General features: G+C 40.3%; 2 protein-coding genes across 2 annotated transcripts; both read right to left on the bottom strand.

Moving 5' to 3' along the window:
* Window positions 1-818: 818 nt before the first annotated feature.
* LOC129655877 (olfactory receptor 6N2-like) lies at window positions 819-3203 on the bottom strand. Its single transcript, XM_055586686.1, has 2 exons — window positions 3005-3203; window positions 819-1768 (listed from the first exon to the last, which is right to left on the bottom strand). Exons 1-2 carry the CDS (start codon window positions 3201-3203, stop codon window positions 819-821), a joined length of 1149 nt encoding a protein of 382 aa, XP_055442661.1.
* Window positions 3204-15441: 12238 nt separating this feature from the next.
* Window positions 15442-16386, bottom strand: LOC129655953 (olfactory receptor 6N1-like). Its single transcript, XM_055586750.1, has one exon. It carries the CDS (start codon window positions 16384-16386, stop codon window positions 15442-15444), a length of 945 nt encoding a protein of 314 aa, XP_055442725.1.
* Window positions 16387-22139: the final 5753 nt, after the last annotated feature.

Below are 22139 nucleotides of genomic sequence, written 5' to 3'. Positions count from 1 at the left end.
CTTGTTAAGTCCCATGTCAGCCATGTTCTATAGATATAGGAGAATTATTCTATGGGAAATATAGTCTGTATGTCACTCTATACACATCTTCTCCCAGTAAAATAAGTTAAAAAAAAAAAAAAAGTTAACCTTGCGATAGAAATAAAGTATTTCAACATCATTAGGCAAATACAGGAAGCTCTTAAATTGTATACTCAGTCATTTCAAAAAATGCTGTCCAGAAGAATTATTTTTTAAATGAATTTTCTTCTTATATTTTCAGTATATTTATGACCATGTTATCCAGATACAAGGAATCTCCAAGGGGGATACTACAGTTTCATGTCTGATTTGAAGAGAACTTTCAGAAAACTACCAAATCAGTGCCCAGGGTATTAGGATCCCGAAATCTGAGACTTGAGGAAAATCTCAAAATAAACTTGATCCATGGGATTGCAAAAAGTCAAATACGACTGAGCACACAACCTTCTTTACCACTTTCTCAATGGCTCTCCAAAAATTTCATCTTGAGAAAAGTCTCACAGTTAGTTTGTTTTCTAAATTCTTAAAAACACATTTATCTCTCTGAGCTTTAAATCTACCCTGGAATTTACATCCTTATTATTTGATTGTTTTTAATTTATGTGATCTTTCACCCATGTTAGATAGGTATGAGTTCAGACGCCATATTTTCCACCTTTACAAATTTCCCAATTTGTCCTGATATAATGCTCAATACATTTAAATTGATATATGCAGTATATTTGACAAATTAATTAGTTGATTGACTAACCAGCTAAAGCCTACCCTTACTAAATGAAGGGCCTATGGCTTGATCCTCAGGGTCTCTTCATCATAGCCTTAATGCTTTGGGTGATTCTCCTGACAGCCTCTCTCACTTCTTTGTTACGAAAAGTGTAAATGATGGGGTTGAGAAAAGGGGTCAGAAAAGTATACACCAAGGCAAGAAGTTTGTCAGTGCCTTCAGGGCGACTCTCAGGTGGCCCCACATAGACAATGAAAGCAGAGGCAAAGAATAGCACCACTACAGTTACATGGGAGGAACAGGTGGAAAAGGCCTTGGCACGGCTGGCAGCTGAGGGTAGCTTCAGCACAGCTCTTAGGATACCCCCATACAGTCCTAAAATGAGCACAAGGTTGCAAGCATTGATAATGCCAATCACTGCAATGTGGACTTGAGCATGCCAACCTGTGTCCACACACGCCAGCCTCATTAGTGGTGCCAGGTCACAGAAGTAATGAGCCACCTCTTTTAAGCAGAAGGGCAGAGTAGCTGTGAGGCTTGCTGGCACAAGTGCAGCTGAGAAGCCAGCCACCCAGGTGGCCCCTGCTAGCCATAACTGTACCTGTCTGCTCATAAGAGCATGGTAGTGCAGTGGGTGACAGATGGCAAAGTAGCGGTCCAGTGCCATGACACCCAACAGGTAGCACTCAGTCATGCCCAGTGAATGGAAGACATAGAGCTGGACAAAGCACACAGTTGGTGAGATGGGTGAAAGCCCACGGAGCAAGGTGTGCAGCAGCGTGGGCACTGTGGTGCTGACATACCAGAGTTCCAAGAAGGAGAGGCCACTGATGAAGAAGTACATGGGTGTGGACAGCCTGGAATCTGCCTGAACCAGCACAATGATGAACAAGTTCCCTGCCAGGGTGAGGAGATAGATGCACAGTGTCCCCAAGAAAGCAAGAGGTCGCAGGGCTCCAGGAGTAGTGAAACCAGCAAGGAGAAAACTCTGGGTCCATGTGTGATTGACAAGGTCAATGGCTCCTAAAAGCAAGAAGTAAAGATAGAAGATTAACTACTTCAAGAATCTTCTTGAGAAATCTTTCCAGAACCAATAATATTGAACATATAACCCTGAAAATAACTTATGCATTGTCAAACCTTACTTTTTAAAAGACAGTTGAAGCCCAGAAGGCAGAAGTGATTTGCACAATATCTCAGTCTGTTGTTGACAGAACTGGAGTGGAGTCCAGGTGTCCTGAATCTCAGTCCAGGACTTTTTGTTTGTATAGACTGTGTTACCAGAGTCAGGGGCCCCAGGATATTCTCCTGCATATCCGTTCAGGAAATAGAAGAGATAAGAAATTTTCATGTTCATCTGCTTTTAGTCCAAATGAAAGGTCTCACGATTCTTTAAGACATCCACCTGTACCGTTTCCTCTGTATCCAAACTCAGTTGTTAACTGTGGGAAAAGGTGACAAATACTTTCTAAAATGTGACCACTAGCTTCCTTCAGGGAGCCTTTCTGGAATTCAGAAATGTTCTCAATGTGGACCGAATGAGGAAGAAGAGGAAGAAGAAAGAAATGTGAATACTCTGGAGAGTTCCTCAACTATAAGAGCTATCAGGCCAGATGAGGAAACAATGAGTAAGCACAGTTCATTTTCAGGAAGGATTCTCAAATAGAATTATGTACTGGGAAGTCTGTAAGAGGTGTGTGTGTAAATTGATATGGTCCAGACCCTACGATGTTGGTGTAGAGGGGCTATAGTATAAGATAAAACACATTCTCTTGGAATCAGCTTTCTAAATGTGCTTGGCCACTAAATGGATATTGAGCCTGGCCATTTCTCCTATTTTTTTCTTTTTTAAATTATCAAAGATTATAATTGTACAATTTTGAGAAGTACAGAACAAAATACAATTATTGGAAGACAATTACTGTATGATACATTTCTCCTTTCTTTGCCTCAACTTGCTCTTGTCTAGAATGAAGAAGTTTAAATAGGTACCTGTAAGTCCCTTACAGCCATGGTAGTCTATGGTTCTCTAAAGCTACTGAAAAATGTTTTGGGGATGAGGGTGGAGATAGGAGCTATACACTAAGGTCCCAAGAGTTTTCTTCCCACACATATAACAAGCTTCACCTAGGAACGGTCAAAGCCCTCTCTCAGTCCTCTTCTTGAGTACTTCTCATCTCTGCTACATTGTCCCTGACCATTACCTGACTGCTTGGATGGCATTAAGTCTTATAGCTTCTTTTTCAGTGCCTTTTTTACCTCCAAACACTTCCTTATTTATGTCTTGTGTTCCTGGAAATGCTGGCTTCCCAGGGGCTCCTTGCTGTCCTCCCTGGGGTTGCTGGGTTTGACTAGCTCTTAGTAGGGGTCCCCCTGGGGCAGAATGTTGGGCGCAGGAAAGCAATGCAGAGTAGCACTGTTTCTCAAATGACTTTTTCAACTTTACAACCCTGACCATAGGGCTCTGGAATCCTGTCTCAAAAACCTTGTGTCCTCTGGACCACTAGAATTTTCTGCAACTTCCATATAGCTTTCTCTAAGAAGAAACAATTCACCTTGTATAAACATGTGTACACATTGAGAGTCACACTTTGAGCTCTTAAAAGAAGTGAGTTTTTGTTTTTAATTTCTTGAAGATTTCTCATCCAGGTCTTTTTCTGACTACCACCACCTGCATCACCATATAAACACAGTCAGCGTGGGCACCACCATCACTTCTGTGCTGAACATCTCCACTTCCATTGATCCCACCACCATCTCTACCTTCATCAAGTCCTCTACTGTTTATTCACTTATTCAACCATTGTTTATTAAATATCTAAAATTCTCTTCTAACTGTACTGTTCAAAGTTTCCTTTACTGGTATTATTACTATTACTTTTATCAGCACCATTATCCTCTTGATGCTTATTCATTTTGCTATGATCCATTTTATCTATAGCCACAGCCTCAACATTGGAGATGTAACCTCAGGTGAGCACGGCCTGTGGTGCATGTTCTTGGGTGGATGTGGAATCCAAAAAATAATAGAATAAAAGCACAGCTGAAAGTAATGCATTTGAATCATTAATACATCCAAATGTACTTTTTTTCAGAATCAAATTTAAGGACAATTTACTTCCTAATTTAAGAGAGAGAGGTAACCATAAAAGATTAACTAGTATATCAACACTAAAATGAAGGAAGTCACTGAATTTTCTGAGATTCAGAAACTTCTGTGGGAGCTGGAGATTTTTGAATGCAAGAAAAAAATATTTGTGTCTAAGTTTAATAATGTACCTGCAGGATTCACAGAGTCTCTTTGAGGAAAAAAAAAAAAAAAAACCCTCAAGTATTTGGAAATCAGAGGGCTTCCTTCAATCTTAACCAACACTGAGTCTACATCCCACTTCACCTGAAATACCTGACCTTTCTCCAGGATGGATAGTTGCCACTGCCCTTTCACCAAATTACTGCAACCTCCCCAGTCCTAAACACCAAAGGCTCTTTGTTTCCATTCTTATTTCATTGAGCTGTAGAAATTAGCCATTTATCTAGAATCCTCAAACACATGATTATGCTATACTTAGAGTAGCCACTGTATTACTTATTTTTAGTTCTCTATATATTCACATCACAATGATATTCCTGTATTCTGTCTTTATAAGGCCTTTATAAGGTCTTCAAAACAGACTTCCTTATTCATTTGTAGTGTCCAGATGCATATCTAAATGCCTTGGCATTGACTGACTATATTAGAAGGCTATCAAAGTGAAAGAGGAGAGTGAAAAAGTTGGCTTAAAGCTCAACATTCAGAAAACTAAGATCATGGCATCCAGTCCCATCACTTCATGGCAAAAAGATTGGGGAACAGTGGAAACAGTGGCTGACTTTATTTTGGGGGGCTCCAAAATCACTTCAGATGGTGATTGCAGTCATGAAATTAAAAGACGCTTACTCCTTGGAAGGAAAGTTATGACCAACCTAGATAGCATATTCAAAAGCAGAGACATTACTTTGTCAACAAAGTCTAGTCAAGGCTATGATTTTTCCAGTAGTCATGTATGGATGTGAGAGTTGGACTATAGAGGAAGCTGAGCACAGAAGGATTGATGCTTTTGAACTGTGGTGTTGGAGAAGACTCTTGAGAGTCCCTTGGACTGAAAGGAGATCCAACCAGTCCATCCTAAAGGAGAACATTGGAAGTGTTCATTGGAAGGACTGGGTGTTCATTGGAAGGACTGATGTTGAAGCTGAAGCTCCAATACTTTGGCCACCTGATGCTAAGAGCTGACTCATTTGAAAAGACCCTGATGCTGGGAAAGATTGAGGGCAGGAGGAGAAGGGGACCACAGAGGATGAGATGGTTGGATGGCATCACTGACTCAAAGGACATGAGTTTGGGTAAACTCTGGGAGTTGGTGATGGACAGGGAGGCCTGGCATGCTGCGGTTCATGGGGTTGCAATGAGTCGGACACTACTGAGTGACTGAACTGAACTGAATGTGATATAAATACTGGAGCATAGGAATCATAGAGACTATTTAGGTTCAGGAGTACAGAAATGAGAGATATATGCTAAAGAATTAGAAGTTTTCAAATATAAGCCTTGCCTAACCAAGAAAGTTGTTTCTTCTTCTTTTGCATCATCCCTTCTCAGTAGAGGGTGCTTACCTAACAATTGGGATCCCAGGTGTCACTAGTGGTAAAGAACCCTACCAGCCATTGCAGGAGACATGGGTTTGATCCCTGGATCAGAAAGATACCCTGGAGGAGGGCATGGCAACCCACCCTAGTTTTCTTCATGCCTAAAGAATCCCATGGACAGAGGAGCCTGGTGGCCTATGGTCCATAGGGTTGCAAAGGGTTGGACACAACTGAAGCAACTTAGCATGCATGCACTAACCTAACAATTATTCTGTATCAGAAATGGAACAAGAGGGACTTTACTGGTGGTCCAGTAGTTAAGACTCTGCACTTCCAATGCAGGGGGTGTGAGTTTCATCCCTGGTCAGAAAACTAAAATCCACACATGCTGTGTGGACAAAATAAATAAAATAAGAAATGGAACAAGAGAAAAAATGATACCTCACACCTCCATCAGATAATTCATAATATGGGGGGGGGGTGGAAGATGACATTTACAGTTATATAAACTTAAGATTTAAGTAAAAAAATTGAAAAAAGTAAGCTGTAGTGTGTTATAAAACTCACAATATCATTATAATATTTGAAAAAGTGTATATTTATTAGAAGTTAAAAATGAATAAATAATTTTTAAAGCAATGTTATTATAAGTGATTTTAAAATTCATCTAAACATTTTATATGCTATATTTCTATGTAATACATTTTAAAAAGCATGATTGAGAGGTTAGAAACATATCAAGTATAGCTAAAATAATGGGAAAAATATGGGAAATCACAGTCACTCATTTGTTTATTTATTTAATACATCTTTCAAACACTTTTTATGAGCTGGCCTTATGCTAGGAACTGGGAAAATGAGATGCATAAAACACAGTCCTTTCCCTTAGAGTGCTTACTGCAGAGTTTTCCTGGTGGCTCAGATGATAAAGAAACCACCTGCAATGCAGGGCACCCATGATCAAGCCCTGAGTTGGGAAGATATCCTGGAGAAGGAAATGGAGAATCCCATGGACAAAGGAGCCTGGCTGGCTACATTTCATGGGGTTCCGAAGAGTCAGACACAACTGAGCAAGTAACACTTTCACTTTTTCTTTTCACTTGGGAGCGCATGAGTGCTAAGTCACTTCAGTTGTGTCCAACTCTTTGTGATCCTCTGGACCATAGCCCACGAGGCTCCTCTGTCCATGGGATTCTCCAGGCAGGAATACTGAAGTGGGTTGTCGTGCCCTCCTCCAGGGGATCTTCCTGACCCAATGATTTAACCCACATCTCTTAAGTCTCCTGCAATGGCAGGCTAGTTCTTCACAAGCGCCATCAGAGACAGACCCTCAAATTGGTCACTTACTAATATATAAAAAAATAGGTTTTTCAAATACAAGAAAAAAATGCAGCCTCATACACAATGAGATAAATTTAAAACATAAAACTAAAAAAAAAAAAAAAATACTGTTTCTCAAATATATTTACAAATGTCCAAAAGTTTGAATATGTACTTTATAAAAGGTGCTATGTGAAAACATGCTTTCATCCACTGCTTATTGGGAAAACTAAATGGCATAATCCCTTTAGACCAAATTTAAGAATATTTACTCAAATAATATGTGCATTTGCACTATGACCCAAGAATCCCATTCCTAGGAATTTGTATGCCCATATACAAAATAATTCATACACGAGGTTATTCATTCCAGTTGTGTATTTAATACCCAAAGACTGAAGCAACCCAATAGTCCTTCAATACAGGATTAGTCAAGTTAAAATCACAGTGGAATACTATGGAGCTTTTTTCTTTTTTTTAAAGCACTCTTACAAGGCGATGGAAAAAAGATAAAAGCAAAGATAGAACAAATATAGTATGGGGCCTTATGCTTAAGAAAGGTGGATTATAAAATATTCTTATCTTCTGAGGTTTCCAAATAGAAGCATTGTAATCAATCAGGAAACATTAAAAGTGATCTTCTATCAGGGTTGGTTGAAAACCAGGAAGGAGCAGAGAGGTTGGGAAACTGGAGTAGCAAGATTTCTCTATGTAAATACTTTTAGATGGTTTTGATTTTGAATCCTTTAGGTGTATTACTTGTTGAAGCAAAGAAACTGCATTTTTAAAAAAGAAATTACATTTAAGAAAAAAGAAATGTCAGTTCAGTAGTGTTCTGTGGGCTTTTGTCCTTGTTTGCCACAGATAACTGTGGTTTATTAAGCCCAGTGTCTCATTATTGACACATTCCTAATACATTTGCACTTGGATGATGAACTGTATAACACTCTGCAGGGTAGAATGTTAGTCTTAATGAAAGACAGAGTGAATGGTCTGTTTATAATATATTTCAGTTCTGGATTCTTCTCATTGTCTCTCCTGCTAGTCATTATCCACATGTTACCAGGGGACAAGTGGCCAAAATTGAGCCTTAACTTGAGCGTGCATGCATGTTTGCTCAGTCACGTCAGACTCTTTGTGACTCCATGGGCTGTGGTCCATCCCTCTGTCCATGGGATTTTCCTGGCAAGAATACTGGAGTGGATTGCTATTTCCTGCTCTGGAGGATCTTCTCAAAATAGGGATCAAAACTGAGTCTCCTAGGTGTCCTATGTCTTCTACATTGGCAGACAGATTCTTTACCACTGAGCCACCTGGAAATCCCTTAACTTGAGCACTTACCCCAATATGTCACACAATAAGGTGCTGCTTCTCTAACATATTTTTCACATCTTCAGTTCAGTTCAGTCACTCAGTCCTGTCCGACTCTTTGTGACCCCATAAACCACAGCACGCCAGGCCTCCCTGTCCATCACCAACTCCCAGAGTTCACTCAAACTCATGTCCTTTGAGTTGGTGATGCCATCCAACCGTCTCATCCTCTGTCATCCACTTCTCCTCCTGCCTTCAATCTTTCCCAGCATCAGGGTCTTTTCAAATGAGTCAGCTCTTTGCATCACGTGGCCAAAGTATTGGAGCTTCAGCTTCAACATCAGTCCTTCCAATGAATAGCCAGGACTGATCTCCTTTAGGATGGACTGGTTGGATCTCCTTTCAGTCCAAGGGACTCTCAAGAGTCTTCTCCAACATCACAGTTCAAAAGCATCATTTCTTCTTTGCTCACCTTTCTTTATAGTCCAACTCTCACATCTATACATGACCACTGGAAAAACCATAGCCTTGACTAGACGGACTTTTGTTGACAAAGTAATGTGCCTGCTTTTTAATATGCTATCTAGGTTGGTCATAACTTTCCTTCCAAGGAGTAAGTGTCTTTTAATTTCATGGCTGCAGTCACCATCTGTAGTGATTTTGGAGCCCCCAAAAATAAAGCCAGCCACAGTTTCCACTGTTTCCCCATCTATTTGCCACAAAGTGATGGGACCGGATGCCATGATCATAGTTTTCTGAATGTTGAGTTTAAGCCAACTTTTTCACTCTCCTCTTTCACTTTCATCAAGAGGCTCTTTAGTTCTTCACTTTCTGCCATAAGAGCGGTGTCATCTGCATATCTGAGGCTATTGATATTTCTCCTGGCAATCTTGATTCCAGCTTGTGCTTCCTCCAGCTCAGTGATTCTCATGATGTACTCTGCATATAAGTTAAATAAGCAGGGTGACAATATGCAGCCTTGACGTACTCCTTTCCCGATTTGGAACCAGTCTGTTGTTCCATGTCTAGTTCTAACTGTTGCTTTCTGATCTGCATACAGGTTTCTCAAGAGGCAGGTCAGGTGGTCTGATATTCCCATCTCTTTCAGAATTTTCCACAATTTTTTGTGATCCACACAGTCATAGGCATTGGCATAGTCAATAAAGCAGAAATAGATGTTTTTCTGGAACTCTCTTGCTTTTTTAATGATTCAGCGGATGTTGGCATTTGATCTCTGGTTCCTCTGCCTTTTCTAAAACCAGCTTGAACATCTGGAAGTTCACAGTTCACGTATTGCTGAAGCCTGGCTTGGAGAATTTTGACCATTGCTTTACTAGCATGTGAGATGAGTGCAATTGTGTGGCAGTTTGAGCATTTTTTTTGGCATTGCCTTTTTTGGGGATTGGAATGAAAACTGACCTTTTCCAGTCCTGTGGCCACTGCTGAGTTTTCCAAATTTTCTGACGTATTGAGTGCAGCACTTTCACAGTATCTTCTGTGAAAGAGCATCATCTTTTAGGATTTGAAATGGCTCAACTGGAATTCCATCACCTCCACTAGCTTTGTTCATAGTGATGCCTCCTAAGGCCCACTTGACTTCACATTCCACGATGTCTGTCTCTAGGTGAGTGTGAGTGATCACACCACCATGATTTTCTGGGTCATGAAGATCTTTTTCGTATAGTTCTTCTGTGTATACAAAGAACCTTGCCACCTCTTCTTAATATCTTCTGCTTCTGTTAGGTCCATACCATTTCTGTCCTTTATTGAGCCCATCTTTGCATGAAGTGTTCCCTTGGTATCTCTCATTTTCTTGAAGAGCTCTCTAGTATTTCCCATTCTGTTGTCTTCCTCTATTTCTTTGCATTGATCCCTGAGGAAGGCTTTCTTATCTCTTCTTGCTATTCTTTGGAACTCTACATTCAAATCGGTATATCTTTCCTTTTCTCCTTTGCTTTTCACTTCTCTTCTTTTCACAGCTATTTGCAAGACCTCCTCAGAGAGCCATTTTGCTTTTTTGCATTTCTTTTTCTTGGGATGGTCTTGATCCCTGTCTCCTGTACAGTTTCATGAACCTCCATCCCTAGTTCATCAGGCACTCTGTCTATCAGATATAGTCCCTTAAATCTATTTCTCACTTCCACTGTATAGTCATAAGGGATTTGATTTAGGTCATTCCTGAATGGTCTAGTGGTTTTCCCCCACTTTCTTCAACTTAAGCCTGAATTTGGCAATAAGGAGTTCATGATCTGAGCCACTGTCAGATCCCAGTCTTGTTTTTGCTGACTGTATAGAGCTTCTCCATCTTTGGCTACAAAGAATACAATCAATCTGATTTCGGTGTTGACCATCTGGTGATGTCCATGTGTAGAGTTTTCTCTTGTGTTGTTGGAAGAGGGTGTTTGCTATGACCAGTGTGTTCCCTTGGCAAAACTCTGTTAGCCTTTGCCCTGCTTCTTTCTGTAGTCCAAGGCCAAATTTACCTGTTACTCCAGGTGTTTCTTGACTTCCTACTTTTGCATTCCAGTCAGTCCCCTATAATGAAAAGGGCATCTTTTTTGGATCTTAGCATATATAAAAAGTGATAACACTTGCAGAGAATATTTTGTTGTTGTTGCTCAGTCCCTAAGTCATGTCCAACTCTTTGCAACCCCATGATCTGCAACACACCAAGCTTCTCTGTCCTTCACTATTTCCCTGAGTTTGCTCAAACTCATATCCATTGAGTCAGTGATACCATCCAACCATCTCATCCTTTGTTGTCCCCTTCTCTTTTTGCCCTCAATCTTTCCCAGCATCAGGGTCTTTTCCAATGAGTCAACTCTTCACATCAGGTAGCCAAAATATTGGAGCTTCAGCTTCAGCATCAGTCCTTCCAATGAATATTTAAGGTTAATCTCCTTTAGGATTGACTGGTTTTGTTAGGGGAACCACACTGACTGAAACCGCCCACCCTGGCCAGGCACCATAGTAATCATTTGCATGAATTGTTTTATGACAGGAGGTCCTGGTAAGGAACAAAGAACTAATAAGCCACCACCAACCGGAAGAGTTCAGGACAGGTCAAAAGGAGACACCACATGTCCAACCACCTCCAAGAATCCTTCTGTCTGGCATCCATCTTGGCTGAACAAGGCATGCACCACCAGGAAGAACTCTGAGTCAGAATGATTGGCTAAGGACAACCCAGAAACTAATCCCATCACCATAAGACCCAAGACTGTGAGCCATGTGACAGAGCTGTTCTCCTGGGTTCCCTTACCCTACTGCTCTCCACCCTGGTGCCCTTTCCCAATAAAATATCTTGCTTTGTCAGCACATGTGTTTCCTCAGACAATTCATTTCCAAGTGTTAGACAAGAGCCCAGTTTCGGGCCCTGGAAGAGGTCCCCCTTCCTGCAACAGCTTGGTCTCCTTGCTGTCCAAGGAACACTTCAGTTCAGTTCAGTTCAGTCGCTCAGTCATGTCCGACTCTTCGCGACCCCATGAATTGCAGCACGCCAGGCCTCCTTATCCATCACCAACTCCCGGAGTTCACTCAGACTCACGTCCATCAAGTCAGTGATGTAATCCAGCCATCTCATCCTCTATCGTCCCCTTCTCCTCCTGCCCCTAATCCCTCCCAGCATCAGAGTCTTTTCCAATGAGTCAACTCTTATAGAAAGGCTGTTTTCCATAGAGGCAACTAGTCCAGGGACTCTAGTTCCCTCAGGCCCTGCATGAACATTTGAAAGTCATGTGTGAGGGGTAGGGAGTCAGTTACTCGACATCCCATTATTTATACCAGTTGGGAAACTCTGCACTAAGGATTATCTAAACTTTATATTCTAAAGAGAAAGACCTGAGGAGGTTTCAAGAGCAGAAAGATTATAAACTAAAGGCTAAGGGAGTTTGAAGCTAAGAAAAATCTAAGAAAGAGACTATCTCCTGCTAGACTTGTAAAATTATTCACTCAGTCACGTCTCACTCTTTGCATCCTCATGGACTGTAATCTGCCAGAGTCCTCTGTTTATGAAATTCTCCAGGCAAGACTACTTCAGTGGGTGGCCATTCCCTCCGCATGGTTTCTTCTTGACCCAACGATCAAACCTGGCTGTCCTGTCATGCATTCCAGGCAGATTCTTTACCATCTGAGCCACCAGGGAGTCCCAGAGTTGTAAAAGGAGCATTTAAATTTCTATCACACTAATTTAACATTTGAGAGTTCATTCACTAAAAGAATGAATACCAAGCACTGTGTTAGAAATCAATGGTGCTGCATTGAGTTGTTAATAACTGATGTCTCTGAAACTGGGTTATAAACCCCTAGGCTCAACACACAATATAGATCCACTGTTAATTAACATGACCCAAGTCATTGCTAGGGAAAGCAATTTCCAGCCATTTTTGATGCTGCCTCCGCAGGGAGTGCCCACAATCATTCCTGCATAAAGAGCTTCTAAATGAAACAAGTTATGAGAGGAGAGAAAGGATCAGAATTCAAAAGAAGTAGACTTAGTAGCTCAGCAGAATGGAGTACTGCATTTTGTATTTGGGGGAAGAGCATAGACTTCATGAAAGCCAGGACTCCTGAGGCTATAGAAAGTTGACTTGGACACTTCAAAAGAAAATGCTTCACTTGGGGAATTATCAATTCTAATGATTCTACACATAATGAAAACGTGAGATATGTGTGAAACTAGGTATTCTCAAGGAATGAAATTCCCACTGCAGAAATGTAAGTGGAAAATCTTTGAAGTAGTAATAATTAACATTTATATGGTATTTAGGATTTTACTATGTCCTCACTTTACAGAACAGGAAATCGAGACACAGGAAAAGTTGCGTGCATTGCTTAAGATCACAAAGCAATTAAGTGGTAGAATTAATGTTTCAACCCAGGAAGGCAGGCATCAAAGTTCACGTTCTAACTACTACATTGCTCTGCCTCTGGGATAATAAAGCTAACATGAATTGAACACTTAGCATGTGTTATTTTATTTAAACTTTAGGACTCTTTGTTACAGAATGTTTTAAGGAAGAAAAAATTAAGATCAGAGAGAATTTACTTTCTTTTCTGACAGGGTAGAGGCAAGATAGATGGGCCTCAGGCTGTACAGCTGAAGTTTGTTCCCTATGGACAGATACTCAAAATAGCAGTGGATAGGAGAAGTTAAGCCCTTCTATGATAAGAGATAAAAGGCCACATATTCCTTATTCTCGAAGTCAAGGAGATCTTCCTTACTACACACAAGCAGAAAATCTCCTTTAAGGTCAAAAAGGGAGAGAGGAACAACTCCATAGTAGGTGATGTCAGTCTACCCATAGACATCTTTGATAGAATCTATCTTAGCTAAGAGATGCACATGCACACATGGGAGGACCCTGACATAAACCAAATATAAACTCAGAATCAGGCAAAGCAAGATGATGGCCAGAGGAAACCTGAAAGACATGCCCCATGTGAAGTGGTTTAAACTACTAAAAGGGTGAGAATCTCTGACCCCGCCTGTGTGTCTATCCATACATATGTTTTTTCTTCCTAATAAACAGTTTGTTTCACAACTTTTCATCTCTATGTGGAAATTCATTTCTACACAGCTGATGGGCCAGGGCTTTGTCACTGGCCACTCACTTGTCCCTGGTGGCCTGGTGGCTAGGATTCAGCACTGTCACTGCCATAGGCCTCAAGCTCTGGCAGGAGACAGAAATCCTGCTTCAATCATCACAGGTGGAGGCCACCTGAGATCAGGATGACAGTCAAAAACAGCAAAACTTGGATTTGGACCATTACTTTCCTCTCTCTATTCTGGATTTTCAGATCTTACCATCTGAGTCTGGTCCAGATCCTGCTTTCTTTAAGATATGTTGCAATCACAGAATCAAAACTTGCTAAGCAGGAAGGAATGTAAGCAGTCATTAGCTCCTTATTGACATCTGGCAAAGAGTCCAACTGAGGAAGTCTTGCTAAGTTCACCCAGCCCACTGAAGTGGATCTGGGGTTAAATCCATGTCTCTTGATAGCAAGTGTGGTAATCTTTCTAGTGTCATCATGTAGGTAATGAGATGAGTCTTTCTTCTTCAAAAGATCTTATGAAGATTAAATTAAAAATACATTTGAAAGCAGCTGTCACTATTCTGGCATAGGACAGACATACCAAAAATAATTGATTTGATTTTTTAGCAGTTACATAAGAATGAAAACTAGAGGGAGTATTTAAATCCCACACAGTGACCCAGTCTCTACCAAGATCCTGGTCCTCTCTTTCTCAAAACTCTGACATCTTTTGGCAGGGGCTAGATCTACAGTTCACATATTGCCAAAGTACAAAAATTAAACCTTAGCAATAATTTTCAAATTTTGCTAGGCAGAAAAAGTGGTAAGGGAGCTGGGGGAAAAGAGAAGGGAGAGAATGAGGTCATAGCTACAGGTCCCCGTGTTTATTTTTTATTTCAGTATGCTTTCTACATTGTACACGTGTGCTTGCAAAGCTTTTTGTTTGTCTCTTTGTTGCTTGGTTTTTATTTTATGTATTTATGGAATATGGCTCCAGATTACTCTAAGGCATATTCCACAGTTTTAGAAGGGAATTCATAGTGCACTCTCATCTCCAACACTTTTGTCTCTCCCTTGCTGCTGCTAAGTCGCGTCAGTCGTGTCCAACCCTGTGTGACCCCATAGATGGCAGCCCACCAGGCTCCTCCATTTCTGGGATTCTCCAGGCAAGAACACTGGAGTGGGTTGTCATTTCCTTCTCCAATGCATGAAAGTGAAAAGTGAAAGTAAAGTCGCTCAGTTGTGTCCAACTCTTAGCGACCCCATGGACTGTAGCCTACCAGGCCCCTCTGTCCATGGGATTACCCAGGCAAGAGTACTGGAGTGGGGTGTCATTGCCTTCTCCATGTCTCTCCCCATTAGACAGTAAATTATTATCTAAAGTTTCTAGCCTCCTACCCAATAGGGTCATTGTCTTCTCCAGTGGTATACCTTTGATCACATGATCTCCCCAGATTACTGGGTTCTTGATAAGTTTTCTGCCTATGGCTCATGGCTTCACATCTGAAACTTACACAGGTTATAATTTTTGGCCAGCTTTGTTTTCCACCTTTTCGATCTTATTCTAGGAATCTTATCTCAACAAAAGTGCCATGTCTCGGCTTTAATTTGCTTTCTTTCTCTCAGTCTCTTACTCTTTCCCTGAGCCATAAATTAAAAACCTTTTGCATGTTTTCTGGTTTGTTTTTCTTCCTTTGTGGCATATCTCTCCCATTTGTTTGGGATATGCTCCAACTCTGATTAATATATATGCTCCAACTCTGATTAATCCAGGCTTATGTCTTCTTCTGTGAGTGATTTTATTTCCCTGGCATTTACTTTAACTCTGGGAAGATAATTGACTAACCAACTGGGAGACTCATTCCTACAGTTACCAAGAAACCTCAAAATGATAACAGAGATTGTCAAACTTCCTGCAAAATGGTCCGTATCCTGACCCTGACCCTTTTCATAGCATCCTTCACCTCCTTGTTTCGAAGGGTATAGATGATAGGATTGAGAAAAGGGGTAAGAAGGGCATACACTAAGGCAATATGCTTGTCTGTGCCCTCAAGGAGACTCCCAGGTGAGCCCACATAAACTGTGAAGGCAGAAGCATAAAAAAGCACCACTACAGTTATGTGGGAGGAACAGGTGGAAAAGGCCTTGGCACGGCTGGCAGCTGAGGGCAGCTTCAGCACAGATCTCAGGATACCCCCATACAGTCCTAAAATGAGCACAAGATTGCACCCTGTGGCCACACCAATCACTGCCCCATGGACCCCATTATGCCACCTTGTGTCCACACACGCCAGCCTCATTAGTGGTGCCAGATCACAGAAGTAATGAGCCACCTCTTTTAAGCAGAAGGGCAGAGTAGCTGTGAGGCTTGCTGGCACAAGTGCAGCTGAGAAGCCAGCCGCCCAGGTGGCCCCTGCTAGCCATAACTGTACCTGTCTGCTCATAAGAGCATGGTAGTGCAGTGGGCGACAGATGGCAAGGTAGCGGTCCAGTGCCATGACACCCAACAGGTAGCACTCAGTCATGCCCAATGAATGGAAGACATAGAGCTGGACAAAGCACACAGTTGGTGAGATGGGTGAATGCCCACGGAGCAAGGTGTGCAGCAGCGTGGGCACTGTGGTGCTGACATACCAGAGTTCCAAGAAGGAGAGGACACTGATGAGGAAGTACATGGGTGTGGACAGTCTCGAATCTGCCTGAACCAGCACAATGATGAACAAGTTCCCTGCCAGGGTGAGGAGATAGATGCTCAGTGTCCCCAGGAAAGCAAGAGGTCGCAGGGCTCCAGGAGTAGTGAAACCAGCAAGGAGAAAACTCTGGGTCCATGTGTGATTGACTAGGTCCATGATTTCTAGGAACAAGGAGTAAAAACAGAGGATTAATAAACATCAAGGCTTTTCCTCTATTCAGAAAATGTCCCTAGTGTCAAGAATACTGAATTTGAGCACCTTAAAGGAACTTGATATTATCTAAACAATGCTCCTCACTTTGCAATAGAAGAGTTGCAGCCCTAAAGGCACACATGGTGGGACCCAACAGAAACTGTTGTTTCCAGAACTGGAACTAGAAATCAAGGCTCCTCATGCCAGTTCTATTCTTTTCTACACCATAATATTGTGCTCTTATGACTCCAGAAACTGAATTTCTTTCCTGCTCCACCATCAGGAAGCAGGAAACACCTAACTGCTGGTTGAAAATAGTGAAACCAAAGGATGGTAGAGAGAACAGAGGAAATAGACAACAGTCTTCAAACTTAAACTGTCATTTACTGAGATTTGCAGACAGTAAAGAGAAATAGAGAAGCACACATACATACAGCAGAGGTTCAATTCTCTTAGTACCTTAAGATTACAAAGTTTAAGAAATATACGTTCATGTAAGGTAAATAAACCTTTATGTAAATCTAAAAATGAATATATATATATATATATAATTACTTTGCTGTACAGCACATTCTTTTGGGGATGAAACTAATACAATATTATAAATTAACTATACTTCAACTTTAAGTGTGTGTGTGTATATATAAAGGAAAATAAGAGAGAGAAGAAAACCTTTACCTCCATCTTTCCTATAGTTTCTAATGATTAAAAACAGCCATATAGGGCTGTGTTGAAGCCTCTTTCAGAAATACCCTCTAGAGTTTATAGACATTTTTCTAAGGATTAAAAAATAGGATGGGAAGTTAAAGAAATGCAAAATTTCTAAGAACTGTTCCCAAAATTTCAGGTCCATAGTGCCTGATAATAACTCACTTTGAAAGATGATCCACAAATAAGAAATGTGCCAGGAACTTTCAAAGAGGAAAACCATGAAGACAGAACACCCAGCAACAAGTCCTATTATATTTAAAAAAGAAAAGGCCTTCCTCTAAGTCAGAACACCCAGCAACAAGTCCTATTATATTTAAAAAAAGAAAAGGCCTTCCTCTAAGTCAGGGATTCTGCTTTGAGAACTTACTCTGTTGCTAACAGGCAGTACACTTTGGGCTGAGCAACTTCTTTTTCTCTAACATAAAAAAGTTTGAACTGATGTTTTCTAAAACTTACAACACAGATAATTTATAGTTCCCCAAAACCACTGAAAATGTTTCTGGGCTGTGGGAAACATCAGCACCATGGTTCCTAGCATTTTTTCTCGTCCCCTAATCCTCTTCTTCAGCTCGACTTATCTCTGATACACTATCCCAAATTACTATCTGTCTGGATGAAATTAGGACTTGTAGCATTTTCTTCATCATTCTTTTACCCTAAGACACTTCTGTACTTATATCTCATGTTCCTGGAAATGCTGGCTTCCCAGGGGATGTATAATGTGTGTTCATTGGTGTTGTTGGGTATGATGAGCTCTCAATAGAGGTTCCTCTGGGGGAAAGTTGTTGGGCACAGAAAAGTGATGCAGAGTAGCACTATTTCTCAAATGACTTTTCTAAACCTTGCAACCCTGACTGTTGAGCTCTGGGATCAAGTCTCAAGGAGACTGCCTTTTCTAGGCCACTTTGAAAACTTTGCAAAAATTCCATATAGCTTTCTATGGAAAGAGACAACCCATCTTGCATAATTTTATGCACACATACATAATAGCACACTGAGTGCCCCAGAAGTGAGTTTCATCTTCTGAAAAATTGCGTTGCAAGGAGATTTCTCAGTTTCATTTCCATGCAACTCCATAATAAGAGCTAGGTGATCTAAGAAGAGTAAATCATCAAGTTGTGTCGGGAGCCACCTTAGGCATTACTGACAAAATGGAGGCATGGCCCCAGACCCCTCTCCTCATTCCGCAGGCACGGACCCAGGATGAAGGAGTTAGGCCTTGTAATTCTGACTTGTTTTTTTCCTTTCCTTGGCTGAGTTGACTGAAAAGGAATATTAAGGTGCTTATTGTTCTTGAGAGGAGCATGAGAAGGCACAAAGCCTTCTGCAGCTGTGCTCAGAGAATAATTCATAAAGTTAATCATTGACATTTAAGGACTTTTACAAAAGAGTGTTCCAGGATGAGCACATAGGCCGTAGCTTGAGGCCATGGGAGGGATTGCTATCTGAAGCCTATTTGTGAGGAGAATGTTTATGGCAAAGGATTTTACTGAATTTAGGGCTTAGAAATAATTAAAGTAGTTAGAAGTTAAAGATTTAAGGAATGTTGTAAAGTTAGCATATTTTACTATAACTTATAGAAGTTAGGAATTTTAGAGACACTATAGCTAGAAGCCTTTTTAAGAGATAGTGAGCTGAGGGTGTTACAGGCAAACAGGATTTAGGAAGATAAGTAGTAAACTGAGGAATGTAGCATGAGTTACAATGTAATCACAAGTTAACTATAGGACACATTAGAGGAGGTAGATAATAGATGATAAGGCTGATTCCCAGAGAATCACTGAAGCAGGAACTCTGTTTGAAGAGCAACAATAATTTAGGGAGATAATAAATCTGGGAGAGGGGGAACTGAAAATGTCAAACCTCTGACCTACTGTTTTTGTAAAAGAGAATACTAAACTTGAAATAAATAGGCAGTCCAAGAAAACTGAGAGGCTGTCTCATTACTCACAGAAACCGTTCACCTCTTCAGGTTGAATCCCTGGCTGCTGGAGCTGGACTCCAGCAAAGTTGCTCACTGCTAAACTTACTACAAGTCTCCCTTGTAGCTCAATTGGTAAAGAATCTGCCTGCGACGCAGGAGACCTGGGTTTGATCCCTGTGTCGGGAAGATTCCCTGGAGAAGGAAATGGCAACCCACTCCAGTATTCTTGCCTGGAGAATCCCATGGACAAAGGAGCCTGGCAGGATACAGCCCATGGGGTGACAAGAGTTGGACACAACTTAGTGGCTAAACCACCAACTTTACCACGACCTTCCCTTTTGGCTCAGTGATAAAGAATCTGCCTGCGGTGCAGGAGATGCAGGTTCAACCCCCGGGTCAGGAAAGCCCCTGGAGTAGGAAATCAATTTATCCATTGATTCTATTATTATTGAATATTTACTATGTACCAAACACCATTCTAAACCACCAAAACCACCAGCATTGCTGTCGTTTATACCACTACCACCATTATAATTACATGGAACATCTACATACTGTTTTTTCCAATAATCATATCTAGATATGAGAGTTGGACCATAAGGAAAGCTGAGCACCAAAGAATTGACACTTTTGAACTATAGCATTGGAGAAGACTCTTGAGGGTCCCTTGGACTGCAAGGAGATCAAACCAGTCAATCCTAAAGGAAATCAGTCCTGAATATTCATTGGAAGGACTGATGCTAAAACTGAAGCTCTAATACTTTGGCCACCTGATGCAAAGAGCTGACTCATTAAAAAGACCCTGATGCTGGGAAAGATTGAAGCGGGAGGAGAACGGGACAACAGAGGATGAGATGGTTGAATGGCATCACTGACTCAATGGACATGAGTTGGAGCAAGCTCCAGGAGTTGGTGATATACAAGGAAGCCTGGCATACTGCAGTCCATGGGGTCGCCAAGAGTTGGACATGACTGAAAGACTGAACTGAACTGAACATAATGCTTATTCAGTTTTCCATAGTCATGTCATTTTTTATTACTGTCTGCATTATCTTCATAAAAGCCCTACAGTCAGTTCATTTAAATTCTGACCTTGATTGGGCATTATACATAGGCATGGACTGTTTGGATATAAAAGTCACATAAGTAACAGATTGAAAGAATTAATCCACTGGGGAATAGTAGGTTTGCATCATAGGTCAGTGTAAATGTGGTTTTACATTTAGGAATCAGAAGCAGAAGAAAAAATAACAACAAAATTAAATTGGCTATCAGAACATTAACCAGGAAAGGTTTGCAGATAGACCACGTAAACTTGAGAGAATTCATTCCTCAACTCCTCAAATCAGCCAGGAAAATCTTCCTGTGAGATCTGGAGTTGTTTTAATGACATTAAAATGTAATATTTGATTTTGAGTGTTTTGCTTTAGAAAATAATGTAACCTTAAGACTGGAAGAATTAATCCTCCAGTAAAATTTTTTCTGATGCTTGGGCATGTAGAGGATCTCATTCAGTCTTTTCTAGCCTTCTGTAGAGATTCCACTTCAAATGAAACAACTGGCATTTCTCCAGGATAAATGGTTACAACTACCATTTGATGAAATTGCTGCATCCTTTGCAATCCCAAATACAAAAACACTCCTAATTTGTAGCTGCATTTATGAGTCTATAAGACAGATTCTGGGACAGACTTCCCCCATGTTTTGGAGTACTCAATTGTATACCATCATGGCTTGCACTAAAACAGTATATAAGGCTGTTTGTTTGCCTTCAGAAAACAATCACTATGATACAAATACTTGTTTATAAGAAGTTCAAACACAAACCCAAATCAATACTAAATACATATGCAAAATATATAGCATTGTAGATAAATGAGTGAAATATGTCTTAAAGGTAGCACAAAGAGGGAAAATAGAAGTTGGAGCATTCCAAGTTTAGGAAATTGTTTATTTTCCTCGCATGTCACCCCCCACAAGCAAAACATGCTCTCTTAACTAATATGTATCCTGTATTAGAAATGGAGCAAAAGAAAAGAACGAGGTGTGATACCTCTGTCAAGAGATCCGTGATTTAGCAAAGGAGACAATGAAGAACATCTGTTAAGAGAGTTAAGTGAAAAAAAAAAAAAAAAAACAGTATTTCAAGTTTCAACATTGTACAATGATTATTAATATTTGAAAAAAGCCTGTGTTACAAGAAATTATTAGAAAGGAATAGGTGAAAAATTGTTTTAAAAATAATTTTATAAGTAATTCAAATTTTATCTATCTATATATTCTATATTATGCATACATTTACTTGAAATATTGTTTTCCAAGAAAAAATGTGATCCAAAGGTTAGAAAAAAGTGTTAACAAAAAGCATGGAGAGGGGAAATCAGTGATTCTGTTATTCATGAAATATGTCTAGTAAATGCTTCTTATTTCCCATGCCTCTTACTGGGCAAAGTTATGAAATGAATAAAACATAATCCCTTTCCTCAAGATGCTTAATTTGAAGTGTGGGCAATCCATCCCCAAATAAGCATTTATAAAAGAATAAGGATGCTTAAATACAAGAGAAGATATTCATCTTAACTCATAATGATGCATGCAACTTTAAACTACATTGAGACACTTCTATCACCTTCAGACTGACAAAAATTCAGATAGTTTTAAGCACACTTTATTGAGCCAACTGCAGGGAAATAGACTTTTCATACTTTGCTCATAAGAGAACAAAATAATGAAATAAATCTGGAGAAAAATTGATCAATCTTTATGTAAACTACATAGTCACTTGTGCCTAGCAATCCCACTTCTAGAAATTCATCTTGCATATATGTAAATGAAATGATATATACACAAGGTTGTTCTTTGTAGTTCTGATTGTAATAGCAAGACTGGAACCCATCAGCACTTCAGCACTGGACTGTGTAAATTAAGCACACAATGAACTATTTATCAAACTGAGCAAGGACTTTTTACAGTGATCAAAAATGGTCTCCAGGGGGCTTATGAAAATACTCATATTTACTTGTTTTTATGTAAGGAAATACTGCACAGTTTTAGGAAACACACATGAGAGTTGTTTTCTATT

Source organism: Bubalus kerabau, chromosome 6 (genome assembly GCF_029407905.1).
Source record: "Bubalus kerabau isolate K-KA32 ecotype Philippines breed swamp buffalo chromosome 6, PCC_UOA_SB_1v2, whole genome shotgun sequence".
Taxonomy (NCBI): Eukaryota; Metazoa; Chordata; class Mammalia; order Artiodactyla; family Bovidae; genus Bubalus; species Bubalus kerabau.
This window is presented reverse-complemented; position numbering and strand designations above follow the sequence as displayed.

Excerpts from the sequence above, each read along its gene's own strand:
- LOC129655877 (XM_055586686.1), bottom strand. The coding sequence starts at position 3,203 with ATGGTCAGGGTTGTAAAGTTGAAAAAGTCATTTGAGAAACAGTGCTAC. Across the intron at positions 1,769-3,004 it reads AAATAAGGAAGTGTTTGGAG|GAGCCATTGACCTTGTCAAT; the intron begins GTAAAAAAGGCA and ends TCTTGCTTTTAG.
- LOC129655953 (XM_055586750.1), bottom strand. The coding sequence starts at position 16,386 with ATGGACCTAGTCAATCACACATGGACCCAGAGTTTTCTCCTTGCTGGT.